Source organism: Camarhynchus parvulus, chromosome 3, assembly GCF_901933205.1.
Source record: "Camarhynchus parvulus chromosome 3, STF_HiC, whole genome shotgun sequence".
NCBI lineage: Eukaryota > Metazoa > Chordata > Aves > Passeriformes > Thraupidae > Camarhynchus > Camarhynchus parvulus.
In genome coordinates this window covers 49,970,687-49,991,355 of record NC_044573.1, presented here as the reverse complement: position 1 = coordinate 49,991,355, position 20,669 = coordinate 49,970,687, and the positions used below count along the sequence as shown (strand labels likewise).

At 41.2% G+C, this 20,669-nt stretch overlaps 1 protein-coding gene across 10 annotated transcripts in view; it reads left to right on the top strand.

The window, feature by feature from the left end:
* The first annotated feature begins 18,961 nt into the window (after positions 1-18,961).
* Positions 18,962-20,669, top strand: part of REPS1 (RALBP1 associated Eps domain containing 1) — a 61,803-nt gene continuing 60,095 nt past the window's right edge. For 8 of the 10 annotated variants that reach the window (XM_030946545.1, XM_030946542.1, XM_030946541.1 and 5 more), the window contains exon 1: positions 18,962-19,219. In XM_030946545.1, coding sequence (XP_030802405.1) covers positions 19,067-19,219 — 153 coding nt within the window. In that variant the 5' untranslated portion in view covers positions 18,962-19,066. The remainder of the gene's footprint in view (positions 19,220-20,669) is intronic. The other 2 variants (XM_030946544.1, XM_030946540.1) reach the window with 1 other exon arrangement.

The following is a 20,669-nucleotide window of genomic DNA, read 5'->3' as shown; positions in this document are numbered from 1 at the left end:
GGCGGCGCTCCCGGCCATCTTGGCTCTGCCGCGGTGGCATTCCATGGGAGCGATGCGGAGCTGCTCTGCCTGCCCTGCCGGGACCCCTCCCCCCGTAACATGCCGTGCCGTGCCAGGGTTAAATTCTTCCCGCGGCACGGGCGCTAGTGGGTTTGCTAGGTAAAACGCCTTCCAAGGCCAGCCCTTCAGCAGGTGCCCCTGTTCCTGTGGGCCAGCTCTCTGTAACTTACCGTGTTGCTTCAGTCACTCTCCGTCACCGTCCCATGCCCTGTATGCCCCATCTCCACTGGCTTCCCCGGGTGACATCATGCCACATTCCTTAGCACACCCCATGCCCCCACCCCCCATTTATTTTCTAGAAAACTAGTTCTCCTTCCAAAGAAAATGAACGAGCTAAATTAACACCATTTACCGTCGATAAAGTTGTGTTGCAGTGTATCTGTGTTTCCATTCAGCACCCATATCCTCGCACCCTATGCTGCAGAAAGAATGCAAACTTTATTTTTTTTTGTCTTGTCTCATGGCGTTCTCTACTACTCTTGTCTCTCTCTCTTCCTCTTCACCTCATATAAACATTTACGTCCTCTCTCAAGGACTCAGGCATTTAAGCTAAGAGCTGCACCAATTCCTGCAAAGCAATGAAGCTGCCGCCAAGCCCCCAGTGAGAGTCAAGGCTCGTACCAAGGCTCTCACAAAAATTCCCACTGCCACAGCTGAAGGCATTGCCGTTGCCAGCTGTGTCTCCCACCTCCCCATCAGGCATGACTGCCCCTAAAGCAGACTCGATAAAAGAAACTATTTCCAGCCCCTGCAATTCACAGCTTTCATGCACTAGTTTCTGAAGGTGAGGCTCAGAATTTTTCTCAGACTGTGAGCTGTGCCATGTGGCACTAGTCCCTTATTACATTCTCCCATCACAGGTGTCAGGAGGAATAAATAGGTGATGGCACCTCAAACCACTGCAGCAAGCTCTGCTAGGGCTCAAAACTGCAGCTAGATAAATTGATTTGCACAATGGAAATGATCCCAAGAAGATCACATTTTTATCACTCCAGGGATTGTAGTCCAAGCCCATTGCTTTTCCAAGGGATTTTTTGGATGATGTTTTCATGAAAAGATTAACTTTTCCGTTGAATAATCACTTTTGATCAGTTACAGAATCTCTGGTAGTTAAAAAAAACCCCAAAAGCATACTGCTTTCTGGTTTCGATATGCTATCAAAATATTTTCTGGAACAGATTAGATATTATGATGATTTTACATCAATAAGGGGTGCTCTTTGCAAAAAAACCACCTTGATAGTTAGGAAAAAAGATTAAAAGGACTACATTCCTAAGTTGCTAAGGAAATAAATGAAATTTAAATCTATCTGAATTGGATCAAAAGACATAGAAAATTCCCAGGAGAATGTAGTATCTGAAGAGCACTGATGCTCTGTGCATATGATGCCATATGTGCATACTGCTTTTCTAAGGTCTTTGTTATATTGGCTGACAAAATGCTAAATGCTACAGTAAAAAAGAGGTGGTTTTTAAGGTAGATCTGAGATAAAGCTTTTAAAAGTGAATCTGCTTAGTATGTTACCAAATACATTGAAGATTCCAGTTATTTAGTAGTATAGAATAAAAGCACTTATCGTCTGGTTTTATTGTTAACAACATGCTTTCAGTTGCACATAATCTAGATTTCTTAATCATCAAAAAACCTCACTACATTTGCACAAATCATGTAGCCCTTTGCATAATGTGATTGTTATTATAATAATTTGTTTGATCAAGTAATAGTTTGTGACTTTTCAGACTAAAGGTTATATTATTATACTGATGATGAAATCTACGTTAAAAATTCTTTTCAGTTTTGACTCATAGACCCTAATTTATAAGAAGCATCAACTATATATCTGAGAAAGATTAACAAAACTCTGTAATTCCTCATTTTTTAACACATGTTTTTGACTAAGCCTAATATATTTTTTTTCTGTCTTTTGAAAAGGAAGTGTTATACCCAAGTATTTGTCTCTAGGCATCAGGAGATTATTGAAACACTTTTGTTACTATTTCTTTCATGACCATTCCTAGTCATGTAATGTTAAAATAGGTTAATAAGAAATCAAAACCATCTGTTACCATGACAATTAAAGTAACAGATACTGGCAAACTACAAAAATTAACTGGGCAACATCAGAACTCATGACTGATTATGTCATTACAGGGGCAGCAGCAGTGAGCAGGAAACATTGTAATTATGGAGATGGTGATTTCCCATCATTCTGTTTCCACAAATTGATGCTGTTTTTAAAATGAAAGAAATGCAAAATTGTCCTTTACAAGCTCACAGGACAGACATAGAAATATTGCTCATACATATTTCATATAACTGGTGAAGGTCATCATCAGACTCATAATTCACACATTTTAGCTGTGTAAGAGTGCTCCCTAAAACTCAAGAAATTCTGCCTTAAAGCAGACTATTCTGATTTGACCTTCCTTGGCATCTCCCTTCATTGTTGCTGTCCCCCCAGATGCCCATGAAGGCAGCCAAACAGAGGAATTATGCACAATGTAAAAAACATTGCTTCAGAACAACACAGTAGACATACTGCATCTGATCAAACCATCAATTTAACTGGACATTTTGCCTCCAGCAGGGACCAAGAGAAGGCATTTGGAAAACAGTGCAATCAATGAAAACTATCGGTTTTTCTCCTGGCTCCTGGCACTTACTGGAGCAAGTAATTATTCTGTCTTCTCCTTTCTCCAACATGCTCCCTAATTTAATCTCATATAAGATGAATGTGTCTCCATGTTGCTGATCCTTCTTGTTTCTCTTTATAATTTTTCAAACAATTCTGTGTTAGTTTCTGGGACTGAAGTAGCAGAACTGTCAGTATTACCCAGCATGTGGGTATAGTATATACAAAAGATGTAAGGATGTTTTCTGTTTTGTTCTCACTCCCAATAATAAAAATTCCCAACATTTCACTTGACTTTTTGAAAAGTCCTAAGGACTATGCACAACGGTTTCAAAAGCTATTTCCAAAGTGGTAGTAATTAATTGTTCTGTTACAGGTAATTAGGATTACTCTCCCCCCAGTACACTACTTTGCATTTTTCAGTACCATCAGGTATTTTACTGTGTAATTTAAAATAGGATCACACAAACTCCATCACCTCTTTCCCCATGTCTTCAATGACAGTTTTGAACAGAACAGAAGGTCCAAACAGAAATGGCACTAAGAGCACACTAGTAATTAGCAACCTCTCTTGGCCACAACTATCAGTTACTACCAGCTTTACCTCTTTGTCTCCTTCTACCTTTCAGCTGTTCATTGATTCTGAATGGAATCTGAATAGCTTCTCACCCCATGAGAAATTAGCTTTATAAACGTACTTAATGTTTGCAGTAAACATGTGGTAAACATATTTGTTGTTACAGGTTTCTCCAGAGACAGGTGTGTACACCATTAGGGCCAAGCCTGAAAAATGTGGGGGAAAGTTACTATGTCATTTGCTAGGTAATGGCCATTTAAATTGTTTTCCAGCATATATTAACTAGACAGTCTCACTTTACTATTATATGTTGATAGCCCATGCTGTTCTTGTTTTGTATGATAATGTTCTTTTTGATTTTTATTGTATTATATGAATAATACAACAAAATATAACTCATGTGTAGGCATAATACAACAAAATATACTTATGTTTAGGCAGGCATATGCATCAATGTGCACACACAGTATTTTCTGTCAAGATCCTTCCCAGCTAAAAACTGTTAGGACCGACACCATGATTGCAGATTTCACTGTTAGATGAGATCATCTTAACAGCCTTCTTACATAATCAGGTCTTACTTTCATCTTGCAACACATTTTTGTTTGACATGTTGATGTAGTAGGGACATCAATTCCTGCTGCATGTGCTCATGTCCCATCCTCTTGCTTTAACACCAGTAACTTGTACCTGTTCAAAGTGCCAGATTTCCTTGCTGTCTCCAAAGGTGGATGGAAACTGTGGTGCAGTGATTCAAACAGGAGTGTGTGGATGTGTCTTGTCTTAGCCCTGCCTTATCAGCCCCATCAGCCCCATCTGTGCCATCAACCTGCCCTGAGTCTCTTCTCACCATGGGTGTATTGCACCTATTGCACAGGTGTGCTGTAGCGTTGTGACTCAAAAGCCACATCAGCCCAGGCTAAAACAGGTCTTAAAAGTCTTCATACGATTTAAAGATTTCAAGTGGTAGAGGATCTACTACATCCCTATTCCTGTGGACTTTGTAACCCTACAGAAAATGTAAGACATCCATTTCTAGAACATGACAGGGTCCTTGGGTACAATGAGAAATTAAAATTCAAGTCAATGCTGTTATAGAAAGCTGAGGGGAATGAGTAATATTCAGAGAGTATGGATATTAGGGGCAGTCAGAATAATGGCCATATTTTTTGAGACAAGTCAATCAATGAGGAAAACAGCACTCCATATCCAAAGCATCTTCATAGTTTTTGATCTAATCATTGTCTTCCTTGACCACTCTCTCTGTCTTAAGTAAGCAATTGTTTCAAGGGAGAAAATAATTTAACCAAAATGAAAGGGATAGTGATGCTCTGGAAAACTTTCCATGAATTTGCATGTAGAGCCACATTTAAAAATATTAATTGTACTGGCTCTTAGCTTTACTTTTCCTATAATGACCAAAAAAGACCAAACCAAAAGACAACAACAGAAAAAAACCCCAACACTCTGTTTTTTTACTCTCTGTGAGCTGAAAAAGTAACTTAGCAAAACATAAATAGTTCTTTTAATGTAAAAGCAAATATGCCAGACCAGCCTCAGAGCGAGAGACTACAAATACAAAGACAGTGACTGCTGACACTGTGGGTTCTTGAATGAGCACTTCAGTTGAGGTAGATGGAATGATTCACTTAAGCTCACTGATGTCTGTCCAGGAGAGAGGAGTTATTTCAGGAATGGCATCAGTGCATCACAGCCTTCTTATTACTCACTAGGCGTCTCGAACAATATAATGCTTCTGCTTCCTGAATTTAGCATGTAAACCTTTACTACAGTGGAATAGAAAACAGGAGTATTTAAAATCTTGAAGTAAATCACTGAAATTACTTACTCCACCCCTAAGCCAAGGGTAAACCTCTGAAATGACAGAAAGATTCTGTATCAATACAAGCCAAAAGACAGGGCCCATAACATTGGTTATACAGCAAACCATGTGTCTGGGAGCAGTTACTTGAAAACTGTAAGGTTGGACCCAAAGTCTTTCTCAACAGGCACAAAGTCAAAATTAGTCTGAGGATGATGCTTTTCTGCACAAATGGATGTGAAGAGGATGTGCATGAATGTTTTGAGAGGGCAGTGCATCAAACAGTGTTTGGAGACAGTTTACAAAGATTAAAAAAAAAAAGTATAAATAGCTGATTTTATGTACTGTGTCTTAGATTGTTCTTTGTTATAGGAGTTGAATATTTGAGAGAGAGCTACATGAAGACTAAATTCTTTCTCATATTCCTGATGTCAAAAATATCTGGCAAGGGAACAGCAGCACATCTCCTGATCTCCAGACAGCATGGGAACAGCTGAATCATTCAGACCCTCTGTCCTCTTGTTTGGTATGAAAAAATTCACCTCCCTTTCTGTCGCCGGTTGGACACAAGGTTTTCGGGGTGAAGGAAGAGACGAGATGGGCTCCATGATCAGAAGGCTTGCTTTATTATGTTATGATATATATATATATTATACTATACTAAAAGAAAAAGAAAAGGAGAGTTTCCAGAAGCTGCTAGCTACCTAAGAATAGAAAGTAAAGAATGAATAACAAACCTTGCTCTCTCGGACTGTGTCCGAGAGAGCTCAGTTCCGGATTGGCCATTACCTCCAAACACTCAATCTGGGCCAATCCAGAACTGACCTGCTGCATTCCACAGAAGCAGATAACCTATTGTTTATGTCTGGTTGCTGAACTTCTCAGCTTCAGCAGGAAAATCCTAAGAGAGGATTTTTCATAAAAGAAATGTCTGTGACACCTTTCTCATTTCCCTCTACATATACACATACTGATATTTTGGGGAGTTTTTCAGAAAACCAAAAATACAGGCTTTCCATAAAAGATGTCAAATAATGGCAGCAGAGATGACAGTTACATTAATATGGAATTACTATTCACAGTCATATCAAATACAGTTGTAGACGTAATATCTTTATTTATTGGTTTCCTATAAATTTCCTTCCTAAAGCTCAGGCATTTATTATGAGTCATGGCAGAAGTGTATCAAACCTTTTCCTGAAGGAAATCTTATTAAAATGGAACTGTGGATTTGCATTTGTCATTTATGCAAAATGCATATGCATTTACTTAGCATATGAAAATATGTCATGGCAAAAGTCATCACAGTAGTTTTTTATTAATTGATGAAATGTCAAGACCTGCTGACCATGCAATCATGGTTCACAGAAGTTTGCAGTTGGCTAAAAACAGGGAAGAAAACTTTCTTTATTGCTGGATTCATGACAGTTAATGATCACTTAATTCAAGATTCTTGTTCATAAGCATTTTTAAGGATCAATTTTGTCTGTAATTTTGCTTATCTGCATTCCAGGTTCTTAGCTGAAAAACAGTGCTTATGGTGCAAATTACACCATTTGAATCTGATAATATTTGCAATTGCACTGAGTTTACATTATATTTTTAAGTCACATACAGAAACACTTTATTGTTTCCTGCATATGGTGAAGTGTATTTTTTTAGGGTAAGATCTGTATACAAACTGCCTCTTAGGAATTCTTTTCTAGCTTCAAGATACAATGCTAGCACTGAAATCCAAATGAGGTTCAAATTCACGTGTCATCAAATTTTATTAATTTCACTGACACTGCAGCCACAAGTCATTTGATCCTAAATAATTTGATTTCCTGCTGTGTGAAACTGCAAGAGGGAACAACAATCAGACTCCCAGCACAGCTTCCCACGGAGCTCTGGCAGTGGTCTTGCATATTGACCTAATAGCCCCGGAGGATTTCTGTGATGAAAAAGAAGGTTAAACTGCGTGTTGATTTCAGAGAGGACATAAATGTCTACCAGGGAAGTACTATGAGAATATCAAATTAATTTGCACTTTTATCTATGCCATATGGTTTGATTACAAATGGGACAATTTTCTCCTGCATCTAACACCTAAGTTTTATGAATTTTTCATCTGCAAATTGAATTGCAATTGTATATCCCAAGCTCAGATCTGGGATAAGTCTTAGCCTTTCTTATTTATTTTCCTTGAGGAAATTATGTCCAAGGATCTCTGACATGTAGCAGAAGCTGAAATTTAAAAATACAATTAAGAAAAAATATATGAGCATCCTTTTGTTTGGTTTATAGTTATCCTATGTGATTGTGTTACATGTACATGAATATTTGCCTCTGAAGGTATTGTGATGTCATATTTAGAAGCCAATATTATTTGTTCTCTGTCACACAAATAACACAGATGGATCCCACTTCCTTTATGTTTACTGAAAGAAGCACAAAAGCTGTCTTGCACACAGGCAAGTGTTTTCTCTGTGAACAGTTACAGAAAATTCTCAATGCACTTCCTCTGAATCCAAGCCTTCCTTAAGTAAGTTTACACCAACTTGTTCTTACAGTTTCCTGCCTGTGTTTTTCACAATGCGTCATTCAAAAGAGCAAGGGTTTGCCCCTTGGAGTGCATCATCACTATGCAGTGTATTAGGAACCAGCATATTACTCCACTGTAAACAGTTAATCTCCATTTTGACTTTAATGGAATCTTGTAAAACAATATTAGATGACATGAAAGTAGGCTTCTCTTGATCTGTGAAATTGGCAGAAATGATGACAGTGAGGAGGAGGCTGATGATTCCAGAATTTGTGTATCTATTGCTGCTCTAAAATCCAGAAATAACTGTAATTACAGTGCTAACAGGAAACAGAAATTGGAGGGGTGGTTTGTTTTTTTTCTTCAAACAATCATTTGTATCACAGAGCAAGCAAAGTAAGTCAGTGTTAATTAATAATTAGTTAAGAGTGTTAACAAATACAAAGGCTCAGTATCAACCACTTGCATATAGCTAATAGTCATCCATAAAGATGTGGTATGTTGGTTAACTGGTTACTACAGATCAAAATGTTTCCATCACAAAGGCAAGCAGAAGGCTTGAGACTAGTATCTCACACCAGAAGAAATGAAGGCATTGTTTTGTTTACTCACTTTCTGAGGAATACATATCCTTTATTTCATTACTGGGAAATAGAGCTTGTATGTGTTCCCAAGTTAAAACTGACTGCATGGGCTATTTTTCTCACGGGTCAGATGTGAGGAAACAGAACCATTTCACTTCCTTCATAATCTCTATATAAAGAGAAGAGGAAAAGGGGACCAGACCTATTGTTCTTACAGTTTCCTGCATCCTTTTCCACTATGCCTCATTCAAAAAAGCAATGGTTTGCCACTTTGAGTGCATCATCTCGATTTAGTGTATTTGGATATCTAATAATATATATGTGTTTTTTCCAGTACATTGACAATATCAGATAAGCCCTTATTGATAAAAAGGTTGTATGTCAAAGGTTGCTTTTGAGTTTGTGGGAGGGGGTTCCATGTAAAGTATTGTAGCTCTGCATTAAACTGTTCTCTTTCTTTCAAGTTAAAAAGATCAAACTACACAAATAAATAATCTGACCAAAAATCTCAATAAACTATTTTTGGGTTTCCTTTTTTCAGCTGTTTTTCCTAAGTCTTCAGTCAATTGAGGGGCTAGAGTACTATGATCAAACAAGAGAAAGGTTTTGACTTATCGAATCATAGAAGCATTTATGTTGAAAAAGACCTTGAAGTTCATCAAGTCCATTATTACAAAACACATTTGGTGCACTCTTGGCAACCCTAGTCCCAGGCTTTTTACCAGAGCTGCAAGAACTCTTATTGAAATGGACTGGGGAGTGGAACAAGAAATTTCTGTTCTCGCTCTGTAGATGAGCTGTAGATGGAGATGTGGGGAAGCAAGCATGGGCCCACTGTGTGCTCCTGGCAAGCCCTGCTTTGCTCTCCAGGGCTATTCCTGCTATCTCTACAACATCCTCTACAAATGAACTGCAGGGTTTGTGCCTGAGGCTTGTCCTCACTGTCTCTCAGGCATTTGGAAGACACCTATAAAAAGAAGCACTACCCAGACATTTCCCATGAAGAAACCTCCTAGTACATCCTGGGTCAGGAGAGGACAAGGAGGCTGAGATGGTCTGCAACCTTTTGGTCCTGTTCAGGCTAAGAGATCTAGACTGCTACCTTAGCCAGGTAACAACAGTGCTTAGGTTCTTGCAAAGAATCAGCATTGCCTTTTATCACAACTGGTTTTTGATCTACTGGGGAGTACAGAAGAGATAAGAATTCAGGACACAGCCCTTCAGTCAGAGAGATGACTGTGCATTCTAATAGCTTACTGACTTAATTATTTTCTATAAGAGAGTCAAAACTGGTCTTAGCCTAAAAGAAAAGGCACATGGGAAGAGTAATGATGCAAAGTGCTGCTTTTCTTCACCTTTTATTTCATATTCCAGTATAAGAGAGATATGTGCTTCATGCACTTAAGAGTATTCTCTCTCCTCTGTCAAAGACACAAATTCTGGAAAATTACTTTGGTGGAAAGCACACACAAGTTGACAGTTCAATGAAAAAATGTGTGGATAGCAAAAGATGCAATAATCTCTCTGTATTTATGCACATATATCCATTCCATCCTGCCAGTCTATAACACACTCATTTTATGATTAATTTAAAGAACTGTAAAATCTGAACTTTTTTTTTCCTAAAGGAACAGGGAGAAATAAAGTACTTGGCAATGATTTCACTTAGAAAGTTGTAGCTCTATGTAGGCTTAGGCCAAATTGTACCAAATATAGCCCTGCTAAAATGACTGGAACAGAACATGATGTTTCAAAAATAAAGAGATTGCATTTATTTAGAACACTTGAATGCGTGTTAATTAAGTGTATTTCCACTCTGCTCAAATCATGGGTTTAGTTCAAATAACTTTTATTGATTTTACATTACAGGACTGTCATTAGCATTTGCTAACTGAGTCAAGTTTCAATGGTAATAGCTTTTCTTTGGGAATTATTTATACACTAACAGGAAAACTACATCCTTCTTCTCTGACATCTTGAGAGTCTCAATGCAAACAGTTCTGTGTATATTTTACGTATCTTACTGTCAAATTTAAAAAATGGGGTCTATGAATGGTTTCTGTAAATAGAAATGGTAGTACAATGAAAATGCTACTGTATTTTGAAATCAAGTATACTGAGGTAAGTACAAATTATGCTCCTCAATGTGATGGAATTATCCTAGATTTTATAAGAATACATGTGAGCTGGGGATGTGTAGGTGAGGTCAACAATCAAAAGAGATGTGGATTTGGCTGGGGGGTCTGGGTCAGCTGCTGGAAGGGCAGCCACAGCCAGGGCCAACCTTGTCCCAGGGGAGCTGCCTTCATCCCGGGCTCTGCTGCAGGGCTTGGCCAGAGCGGCAGTCCCCCTGCATTGCTGCCCTGTGTGTCCCTGGCTGGGGGCTGCGGGGGCAGAGCACACAGTCCTGCCCACTGCCTGGGCTGGGGCGGCAGCATGGGGCTTTTGCCAGCAAAGGTGGCCACTGCCTGTCTTGTGATCGTGCATGGATCCCAGCTTCCCTTGCTAATCCCTCACAATAAATGTGGATAAAGAGATGCAGTTGGAAATAGATCTTCAAAATAAGTCAAGATGTTCAGAAGGGGAAAAAGAGAAAAACATAAGACAGGGGACAGAAAAAAATCGCATAAAAATTGGAAAGTGTGAAGATATGAGAGCCTGTAAAACATATTAAAGCAAAGCTATATATAGAGAGGAAGACCTTTAATTATCAGACTCCTTCCTAGAGCCACCACAGATGGAGCACACAGCATGTTAATATCCCTCCTATACCTGAGTGAAACATCAGAGAAATGTCACAACAGTGTTGTTTTTAAAAAAATGAAGCATATTTGAAAGTACATGGAGTGTTTTTGCTCTAGAGGAATTTAAGAAATAAACTAGATTATAGTTATCTTAAAAAATATAAGACACAGAGGGGGTTTTATATTTTATTTATCTTAACATACAAAAAACATCACTGTGGACAAAAAAAGAGAATGAATTAAAATCCTCGGGGAACTGATATTAATGGAAAACAGCTAAAAGAACAGTCTGAGTCAAATTCTGACCAAGAAGGAGAATTGCTCTGTGAAATAGCAAACCCATGAATCCAGAATAGAGAAGGCACCAAAGCACAAGGAACTGTCAAGCTGGAATACAAACCTCATGACTATCAATATTGTGCCGGATTGTATTGCTGGCTGTGAGGGAAAAATATGCAGAAAGAAATGTTAAAGGGGGAAATTAAAAATCTTGCATAACTGATAATAACTGAAAACTATTTAGGTAAAAAATAGTAAGATGGAAACTAAACTGTAAGTGAAGTAATGTAACTGTACGGAAAGGGACAGATGCATTTATATATACAGCTAAAAGCAGGGAATATAAAAAGAAGAGAGGATTGAGTATGTGTGTAATATGGGAGAGATGTGAAATTTTGCTTTCAGCACTTCTTCCCACCTCATAACCAATTTCTGACAAATTCAGTAATGTGCCAGAAGTTTCCTGAAGTAGCTTTAACAACCCTTCCAGATGGAGATCATTATTCAGTGAAATAATGAGGAATAATCAGGAAGGAATAATGAGGAATAATCCTATCAGGAAGGGGTAACATCCTGTTTCATCATCAAGTTACACTACCCTTTCACATTCAGGGAGCAAGAGGAAAGAGTGAAAGGTAGGAGAACAATGAGAATGGCTCAAGAATCCAGGGTGACGGAAGTTGACTAAATAAAGGTAATGGAGGTTAAGAGTGTTTTCAGACTAGCTGGGACTTCAGTAATGAAAATTCTAGACCTTCAAAAGAAAAAAATAAATTGAAGAACTACAAAGGTATTCCAAATAATTGTTTAAAAGTAATTTGAATATAGCCTTATATATATATGCCTTCAAGGCAGTTGCTATCAATATATAAATAATTCTATCAATAAATATGTATGTTAGTGTCAAAAAGTACAAAGAAAAGTTAATCTCATCCCTCTTGACTCTAGAAAATTATAAAGAATATATTTATAAAAGAGGATGTAGACATTGTTATGAATAAACTGTAAATAAATATGGCAGCAAGACCAGATTAATTCACAGTTAAATACTGTAAGGATCTAAACGGAGCTTTAATTTCAGTAAGAGACTTATTTGATAGTATCATACAAGCAAGAGACATTCTTTTCTTTTAGAAGAAACAAGGATAGTTTTAAAATCTAAAGAGAGGTGGTATTCAATCAGCTGCTCAGGCAGGTAAAAATAATCACTCTGCCTTCAATATATTCTGTAAAGGAATGCACCTCTGAAAACTTCCAAACACATGTAGGTCGGGCAGGTTAAGGGTAGGAGGCTCACCACCTTTTGACATGCAGAGATGAAATCTCCTCTAGAAATCTGCCAAAATCATAAGGAGTAAAAGTTGCTCTTTTCCAGTATCTTTCATTTGACTGCTTTAACTGAAACCCTTTTTTTTAAAGGCTTTCCTTTGACTGGTTGCTCTTTTCAATCACATGAAGTATTTGGGTGAAAGAGAAAATAATTCAGTTTTTTAAAAATGGGCAACTTTTACAAGAACCTTGATAGACACATACAAATTAAATGTTTAAAGGAGAGATTGGGGAAAACTGGCGCAATAGTGAACAATAGAGAAAGGACACTATTCCTTCTGCACTAAGGAGGTTTAGAGACAGTAGATGTCTTCAGCCAGGATCCCATGCATATTCCAGTGCTGACACAACACTCTAGGGAAGCTGCTGAGAAAGTTATTATTCTCCCTTCTAGGATGTTCCTGCACACTCACTTTGGTGAGTAACCACATTGTGTAAGATCCAGCATTTACGTGAGGAATGCTCCTTGCAAAGGTGCTCTCCTTGTATAGAAGGAAAAGAACAAAACCCCCATTGTTGCTTCTGTCTGCTACTTGGCTCTGTGTGGAAAGGATTCTTACATTCACCATGGAAAATCTCATAGCCTTAACTGTAGGATGCCCTTTTGATGGAGAAACAATCCCAACAGGACTGCTAGAACTGGTAGGTTCTTTGAAATATGGATACCATTTCATAGAAGGTGAAAACAGCACATGATGAAACCGACGATTTTCAAAATTGCAAGAATGTAGGGTTGGAAAGAGGTTGTAAAGTGTAACACAGATGTTGAAGATTGCAATGCAAGATGTTTTCCATTACCATCTGTATGGCAGATTACCTTTGTCAAGTGGGCAGTGTGCTTTATCTCTCTCTTTGAGTGACCACATTCACATCTCCCTCGGAAGGGGACATCTGCTGATAACAGACTGTTGAATGTCACTGCATGACTGATAAGAACTATAACATCCCATTGTGAGATGCTCCGCCCAGAGGGAGGAGCCAAGCATTGCTACCCAGATATAATCCAGAATTTTTTGAGACAACAGCACAGTTTTCTCCACGGGATTCCCCAGAGGAACAGCAGCTGTCTCTTCTTCCACTGGATCTTCAGAGGAAGAATACCTCCTTCTTTACAGATCCACCTTGCTCCAACAGAACCACACCTGATACTTCAGGAGGACTGCAGCCACATTTTCAATTGGACTGCTACCAACATCCTGAGCAACAGGGTGTCAGGTTGGGTTCTGACTCTGTCAGTGTTGTTCTAGTGTACTGCATTGTTTATTTTATCCTTTTATTTTCTTTTCCCTGTTAAAGAACTGTTATTTCCTGTTCCCATATTTTTTGCCTGAGTGCCCCTTAATTTTAAATTTATAGCAATTCAGAGGGGTGGGGAGGGTTTACATTTTCCATTTCAGGGGAGGCTCCTGCCTTCCTTAGCAGACTCCTGTCTTTCCAAACCAAGACAACAGAACATACATGCAGAAAGTTACTAAAGTATGGGTACAATGTCTGTAAAATGGCTATATTCCTACTAAAATGTTGCTTCTATAAAAAGGAAATACATGTGCTTTTAGAAAAGCAGAAAAGGAACTTCTTTCATTTGTAATTGTTAACTCTGTTCTCAAAATCTTCTTCTGTGTGGAATAAAGTACTTTTTTTTCCCAAAGGTATCTTCTTTTTTGAAAAAAATCAGGCAGTAACAACAAACCAGTTCTAAAGTCTGAAACAGCAAATATTTTTAAACATCTCCCATTCATTTCTAGACCTAATCTACTTCTCTTTACACTAAAGATTCAGGACAGAACAAGTTCCCAGAACTCCTGATGAGCTGCAAGTAAAGGGAGTATATTGACAGAGACTGTAAAACCTGCTCCACAGCATTATGTATGCGGAAGAATTTAGAAAGGCAATGACAAATAACCTCAGGGCCATTTTTCTAAACTTGGAGAACCAGATGCAAAATGGAAACTGGACCTGAATACATACTTTATAAGGCTGAAAGTTATTTGAAGGCATTTTAATTAAAAAAAAATCTGAGTATATATCTTACTTCAGTGCAAATGAGGTGGTACGTGAGACCCACTAACTGTGATGAGAACATCAAAAGCAGGTAGACTGTAGACATGGCACACCCCTATCACCTGATGAGTGCCAGGCCCTGCATCTGTTTATGAGTCGTATTTATTTTTAGAAATTAGTCTCAACATGTGTAACAGCTAGTTTTCAGAAACCAATAGCAAGTTCACAGCTGGTAAAAGACACTGAAACCAGTTTTAAGTGGTATTGCCCTTAAATAAAATAAATTTCCTTTAAGTTTTTAGTAATAATGAACATACATAGTTCTGGTCACATATTAAATTTTAAAAGTATCTTTTCTAAGAATAATGTATTATTGATGTATAATTTAGGTCTGATTCTAAGAGTTATGGGCAGCAAAACAGCCTTGCACTTCAATCCCCTTGGGTCACTGGACTTGGACTTCCCGTGACAATGATGATTTTCTCTAATTCTGATCTCTTAAAGGATGAATCCTTTGATATCAATATATGTAATCTAACAGCTTCTTCACAGACAATAAAATACAGTAAAATTAGGCACCACATGGTAACTCTTAACTATTCAGAATTCTGAATTCTAAGAATATACATTAAAAAGATAAGAATAGGTACAATACCTAAAAATACAGGACAAAAAGGTCCTTTTCTTGTTCTGTTTAAAACATAAATCAAGATACTTGAATCAAGTGTTTCATGTACTGAAGGCTGAATCTACTGTATCAAAAGTGTATCACTAATGATACATTTTGGTGGGTATTTAACAATAAACCTTCTTTGTATATCTAATATGAGCTCTGGGGAAGGCTATGATACAAATCTTTCCAAACCAAAAGACCTAAAAGTCTAAATTGTTTGGGTCGGTTGCACTGGCAAGTGCCAGTACAGAGAAGTTACTCACTTCTTACTAATATGCATGAATATTACTTTCCTCAGTTCATCCTGTAGCAAACAGCATATTCTCCAGAAAAACAAAATGAATTGCCATTGAGAAACCACTGAAAAGATTTAATTATTTATCTCAATAGATGCTAAGTCTGGCACGAGGAGCACCAGTAAAGTTCTGAACAGAAAATCCCTCCTTGGGCTGGAGATTGTCAGGGCTGATCAGGAGAGGGAAGGATGATCCGATAGTCAAACACAGAAACCTTGTAGTGGGACTTTCTGAGGCAAAAATGCTTTGTCCACATGTAGGTCTTTGGCAGTAGAAATTAATTTGCTACACGTCATGTAATTTTTTTATTTCTGCTCAGTCTTTGAACTGGCACAAAGCAAGTAGGTATGTTTATGATACAGGAGTTGGAAATGAGACCCAACAACCTGATTCCCAAACTATCTACATGAACAGCTGCAGAGAGATGCTGTACCACAGGGAAAAGCATTAATCTCTCCATTAAGCAATGACGTGACATTTTCACATGACATATAATGGATTTAGTGAAATGTACGGTTACTGAACACACTTCAAAACTGTTTGACACTTGGATATGTGGGATTAGTCCACGCTGGGGAACTTCCTCCTTGTATTAGTCTTTGTGTCTTGTACAAACTGCTGCAGCCAAGTGATCCCCATTAATGTATAGAGTTCTTGATGCAAAGGTGCAAATAATAAAATAGCAACTTAATTAAAATAATAAAATGTCCAGATTACTCAATCAAAATAAGAAGATGTCTAGATTACTCTTACAAATAAACCTCAAAATTATTTTGACAATAAAAGTATTTTGGGGTCCTTACACTAACTTATAGGTAAAGATATATGCATATATTAATGTTTCAAACTACAATGCCTGAACTAGCGCACAATCACTGTAAGAAGCAAAGGCACTTGCAACCCAAACACTTAATGATAAGTGATTTAAAAACCTCTTCTACACATTCCTCTGTGTAACTGATAGAATCACAATATGCAATTTAGCCATGGAGGGACGTCACAATCATTTTACTTGCAGAGATACTGATGTGACAATAGCTCCAAGTAAGTGACCAATCTTGCTAAATTGGCCTTAAGTCTATAAAATCGTAATAATTAGGTATAATATTTTTAAAAAATTGTTTCTTTAATATAGGCTATTTTGCGGAATTTTAACTGAGAACATGATCAATCTGTTTGGTTTCATCATTAGTGTCATTGGAGTTGACAAACTCCAAAAGTTTGATAGTCGTACATTTCTGGGAAGAATCTTTTGTCTATTTTTTTAACTATAAGCTAACATATCTGTGATTTTCAGAAACTTTAGTTATCAGAAAACTTTAGGTAAGTGTGTATTTCAAATAACAAGAAAAATGAATGTCTACTTTAAGTTCAAAATGTGACTATCTTAAGAGGCAGAAAGGATGAGGTACTTAAGGGAAATAGAGCAGTCAGCAACAGCAATCTGGAAAGATGAACATTGGAAGAGTTGTGAAGGAAGGTGAAGTGGAAAAAGAAAAGAAACATAAATTAAGAATGACAGAATTATATTAAGTACTGGATTGCCAACTCAGCAGGATTTAAATCAGACCAGGTAGTCAGAAGGTCAGGCAGGAGACCATGGCATTTGCTACACACTTCCCAGAAGCCAAAGTAGCTTGAAGGCAATTTTGTTAGTGTACTGCAGGAAAGCATTGATCTACCAGGGGGACTTATTTTCATCTTTCCAGTATCTGAAGGGAGCCTACAAGAAAGATGGAGAGTGACTATTTACAAGGGCATATAGTGACAGGCCAAGGGGGAATGGCTTCAAGCTGAAAGAGAGTAGGTTTAGATAAGATATAAGGAAGAAATTCTTTACTGTGGGGGTGGTGAGGCATTGAAAAAGATTGCCCAGAAAAGCTGCAGATGCCCCATCCATGGAAACGGTCACGGCCAGGTTGGGGGGGGCTTTGAGCAACCTGGTTTAGTGGAGAATGTCTCTGTTCATAGCAGGAAGGGTAGAACTACACGATCTTTAATGTTCCTTCCAACCCAAACATTCTACAATTCTACCCAAGGAAATACACAGAAGCTCGGAAAACACATCCAAGAGAGACACACGGAGCAAGAGCTCTTGATGTGGAGATAGGTGAGCCCTTGCCTATTCTTCCTTGCAAGGCTGATGTATGGAGCTATTATCCAGGCCACTTAGTGTGCTATGTGGTGTTGATGAATACATAGTGATGGTGGAAAGAGGAAGCATTGAGAAGGTCAACCACTCATAGCTGGGCCTGTATGGCATAATAGGCTGCCCTTCACCAGTTACCAGCAGAACCTGCACTGGGGATGATGCCAAGTGCCCCAAGCCCCACAGAAGTGATTATTCTCCTGTACTCAGCACTGGTGATGCTATGCATTGAGTCCTGTGTCCAGGTTCTGGGTCCTTCAATTCAGGACAGACACTGAGGTGCTGGAGCAAGTCCAGAGATGGGCATGAGGAGCAGCTGAGCGAGCTGGGGGGTATTCAGCCTGGAGAAGGCGCTGGGGAGACCTTATCACTTTCTTCAACTCCCTGAAGGAAGGGTGTAGGCAGGCGTGGGTCGTCTCTTCTCCCAGGCAACCAGCGATAGGACAAGAGGACATTGTTTCAAGCTGCACCAGTGAATGTTCAGTACAGACATTAGGAGGAATTTCAGGACGGACATTAGGAGGAATTTCCCCCTCCAGGGGGCACATTGGAATGGGCTGCCCGTGGAGGTGGCGGCATCACCTTACATGTCCCCAGAGGCATGTAAGGAAAGCCTGGACGTGGCACTGAATGGCATGGTCTAGTTGACATGGTGGTGTTCAGTCACAGGTTGCACTCGATGATCTCGAGTCTTTTCCAACCTGATTGTTTCTGTGATTCTGCGAAGGCAGGCTCGGGAAGCCGCTCGGCACTGCCTCAGCCTCTCACACGACTCACTAACCCGGCACGGCCAGGACGGTCGCGCACTGAGCATCCCCAGATTTACTGGGCAGCTTGCCCGGCGGCCTGTGCAGTCCCGGCCGAGCCAGAGCGCGACACGGCCCCGCACCGGGCTCCGAGCGCCCGCCGAGGCCGGGCCCAGGGGCCTCCCCCGCGCCGCCACACCCACAGGGGGCGCTGCAGCGCACGGCCGGGCCGTGCGGACTGCTACTGCCACTGCTGCCGCGGTCCCCCCGCCCCCAGGGCGCCGCAGATGGCGCCGGCACCGCGGGGCGGGGGCAGCGGAGAGCGCCGCCGCTGGGGCTTCTCCGCGCTCGCCCCGCCCCCCGGGCCCGGCGCTTCCGCCGCCGCCGCCGCCGGCGCGGAGGGGGCGGGTTGCCCGCGGCGCTGGGCGCTCCCCACGCCTCCCTTTCCGGGCGGCGGCGCGCGCAGGCGCGGGGGAGGCGCGCAGGCGCGCGGCCGCGTGGGCGGGCGGGCGGCGGGGGAAGGTGCGAGCAGCCGCCCGCGCGCGGCCGCCGGCGGCGCGTGTGTCCCGTGTGTGCCCCCCCACCGCCACCGCCGCCGCCGCCGCCCCCCGGCCCCGCCGCCGGATGCGGATGGTCCGCGGCGCTAAAAGATGGAGGGGATGACGCTGAGCGAGGCGGAGCAGCGCTACTACTGCGACCTCTTCTCCTACTGCGACACCGAGAGTACCAAGAAGGTGGCGTCCAACGGGCGCGTCCTGGAGCTCTTCCGCGCCGCGCAGCTGCCCAACGACGTGGTCATGCAGGTACGGCCGCCGCCGCGGCGCCCCCGGGGGTCGGCGGGCCCGGGCACCGCCCCGTCGTGCCGAGATGGCCCCGGCCCGGCCCTGCCCTTCCCCTCCGCCCGGCCCGCGCCCCCTGCCCGCCCCGCAGCCCTTGGGCGGGGGGCGTCCCGCCGGCGGGGACTCGGGGATTACAGAATCTTTGGGGTTGGAAGGGACCTGTGGAGATCATCCAGTCCGACCCCCTGCCGAGGCAGGGTCACTTGCGGCAGGTGACACAGGAACGCGTCCAGGTGGGGTTTGAGATTTCCAGAGACACCGCGACCTCCCTGGGCAGCCCGTTCAGTGCTCTGCTGTCCCCGGTGTAAGGAGGCTCTGCCTCGTGTTGAGGTGAAACTTACTGTGATTTAGTTTATGGCCATTGCTCCTCATCCTGTCGCTGGGCACCACTGGAAAGAGCCTGGCGCCATCCCCTTTGAGATATTTATGTGTATTAATGGGATCCTTTCTCAGTCTTCTCTTGTCTAGACTAAACAGGCCCAGCTCTGTCAGTCTGTCCTGGTAAGAGAGCTCCAGACCCTGATCACCTTTGTGTCCCTCCACTGGACTCTCTGTGTTAGCTCCTTGTCATTCTTGTACCGAGGAGCCCAGGACTGCACACAGTAGGACGGAGCTGTTATCTGACCGGCCACCTGACCCCTCCAGCTGCAAGGGAAGGGCAGGGGGCACAGTGAATTGTGCACCCTGTGCCAGCCCCCCCTCCCCTTTTGAACCTCCGAATGCAGGGCTGGGAAGGGGCTGGTGATGTCTCTGCTGGCAGTGTCCAGCAACTAGTAGGAAAATACTCCGTGCTAGCAGAGGCCATCCACAGTGTGAGAACTGTAGAGTGTAAGACTGAGGTTGAGTGAGATTGTCCCCATGATCTGCTGATGAAGAACAGCATAGAAGGAAATCTGGTTTTGTGTCGTTGGGAGATACTGACACTGGTCCACTTTACCTAAACCATGCAGTCTTTTTTGGACATCACTTGCTGGCAGGTATTAACTTACCTGTAGTCAGCCAAATGTTTCTAATAATAAAAAATGTGGTGTTAAGGCTGACGCGGGCCCTTACTTGCAGTATGTATGTACACAGTTTTAGCACTTCCTTGGCCAGGTTATGTCCAAGACGTGTAGCAGTGTTGCAGAGCTACCTGCATAGGAAAGGGCAAGTCTGCTTTGGTGTGCATATGTGATTATTTGAGGAAGGTATTCCCTGTGAACCATTCTTATGAACAGCTATTTGTATTAATTTGCTGCTCTTGCAGTTCCCTCTGTCATTGTTCAGTGCTTTAAAGTTTACATAGTCTTTTAAGCTGCTGTGGGTAAAGCTGTATTTAGAAAGCCATGCTGCCTTTTATGCAGTTTCATCCTCCGCCTAGTGAGATAAGCAGCCCTTTTAACAAAGTATTAAACTTACTGTTGCTAGAAACACA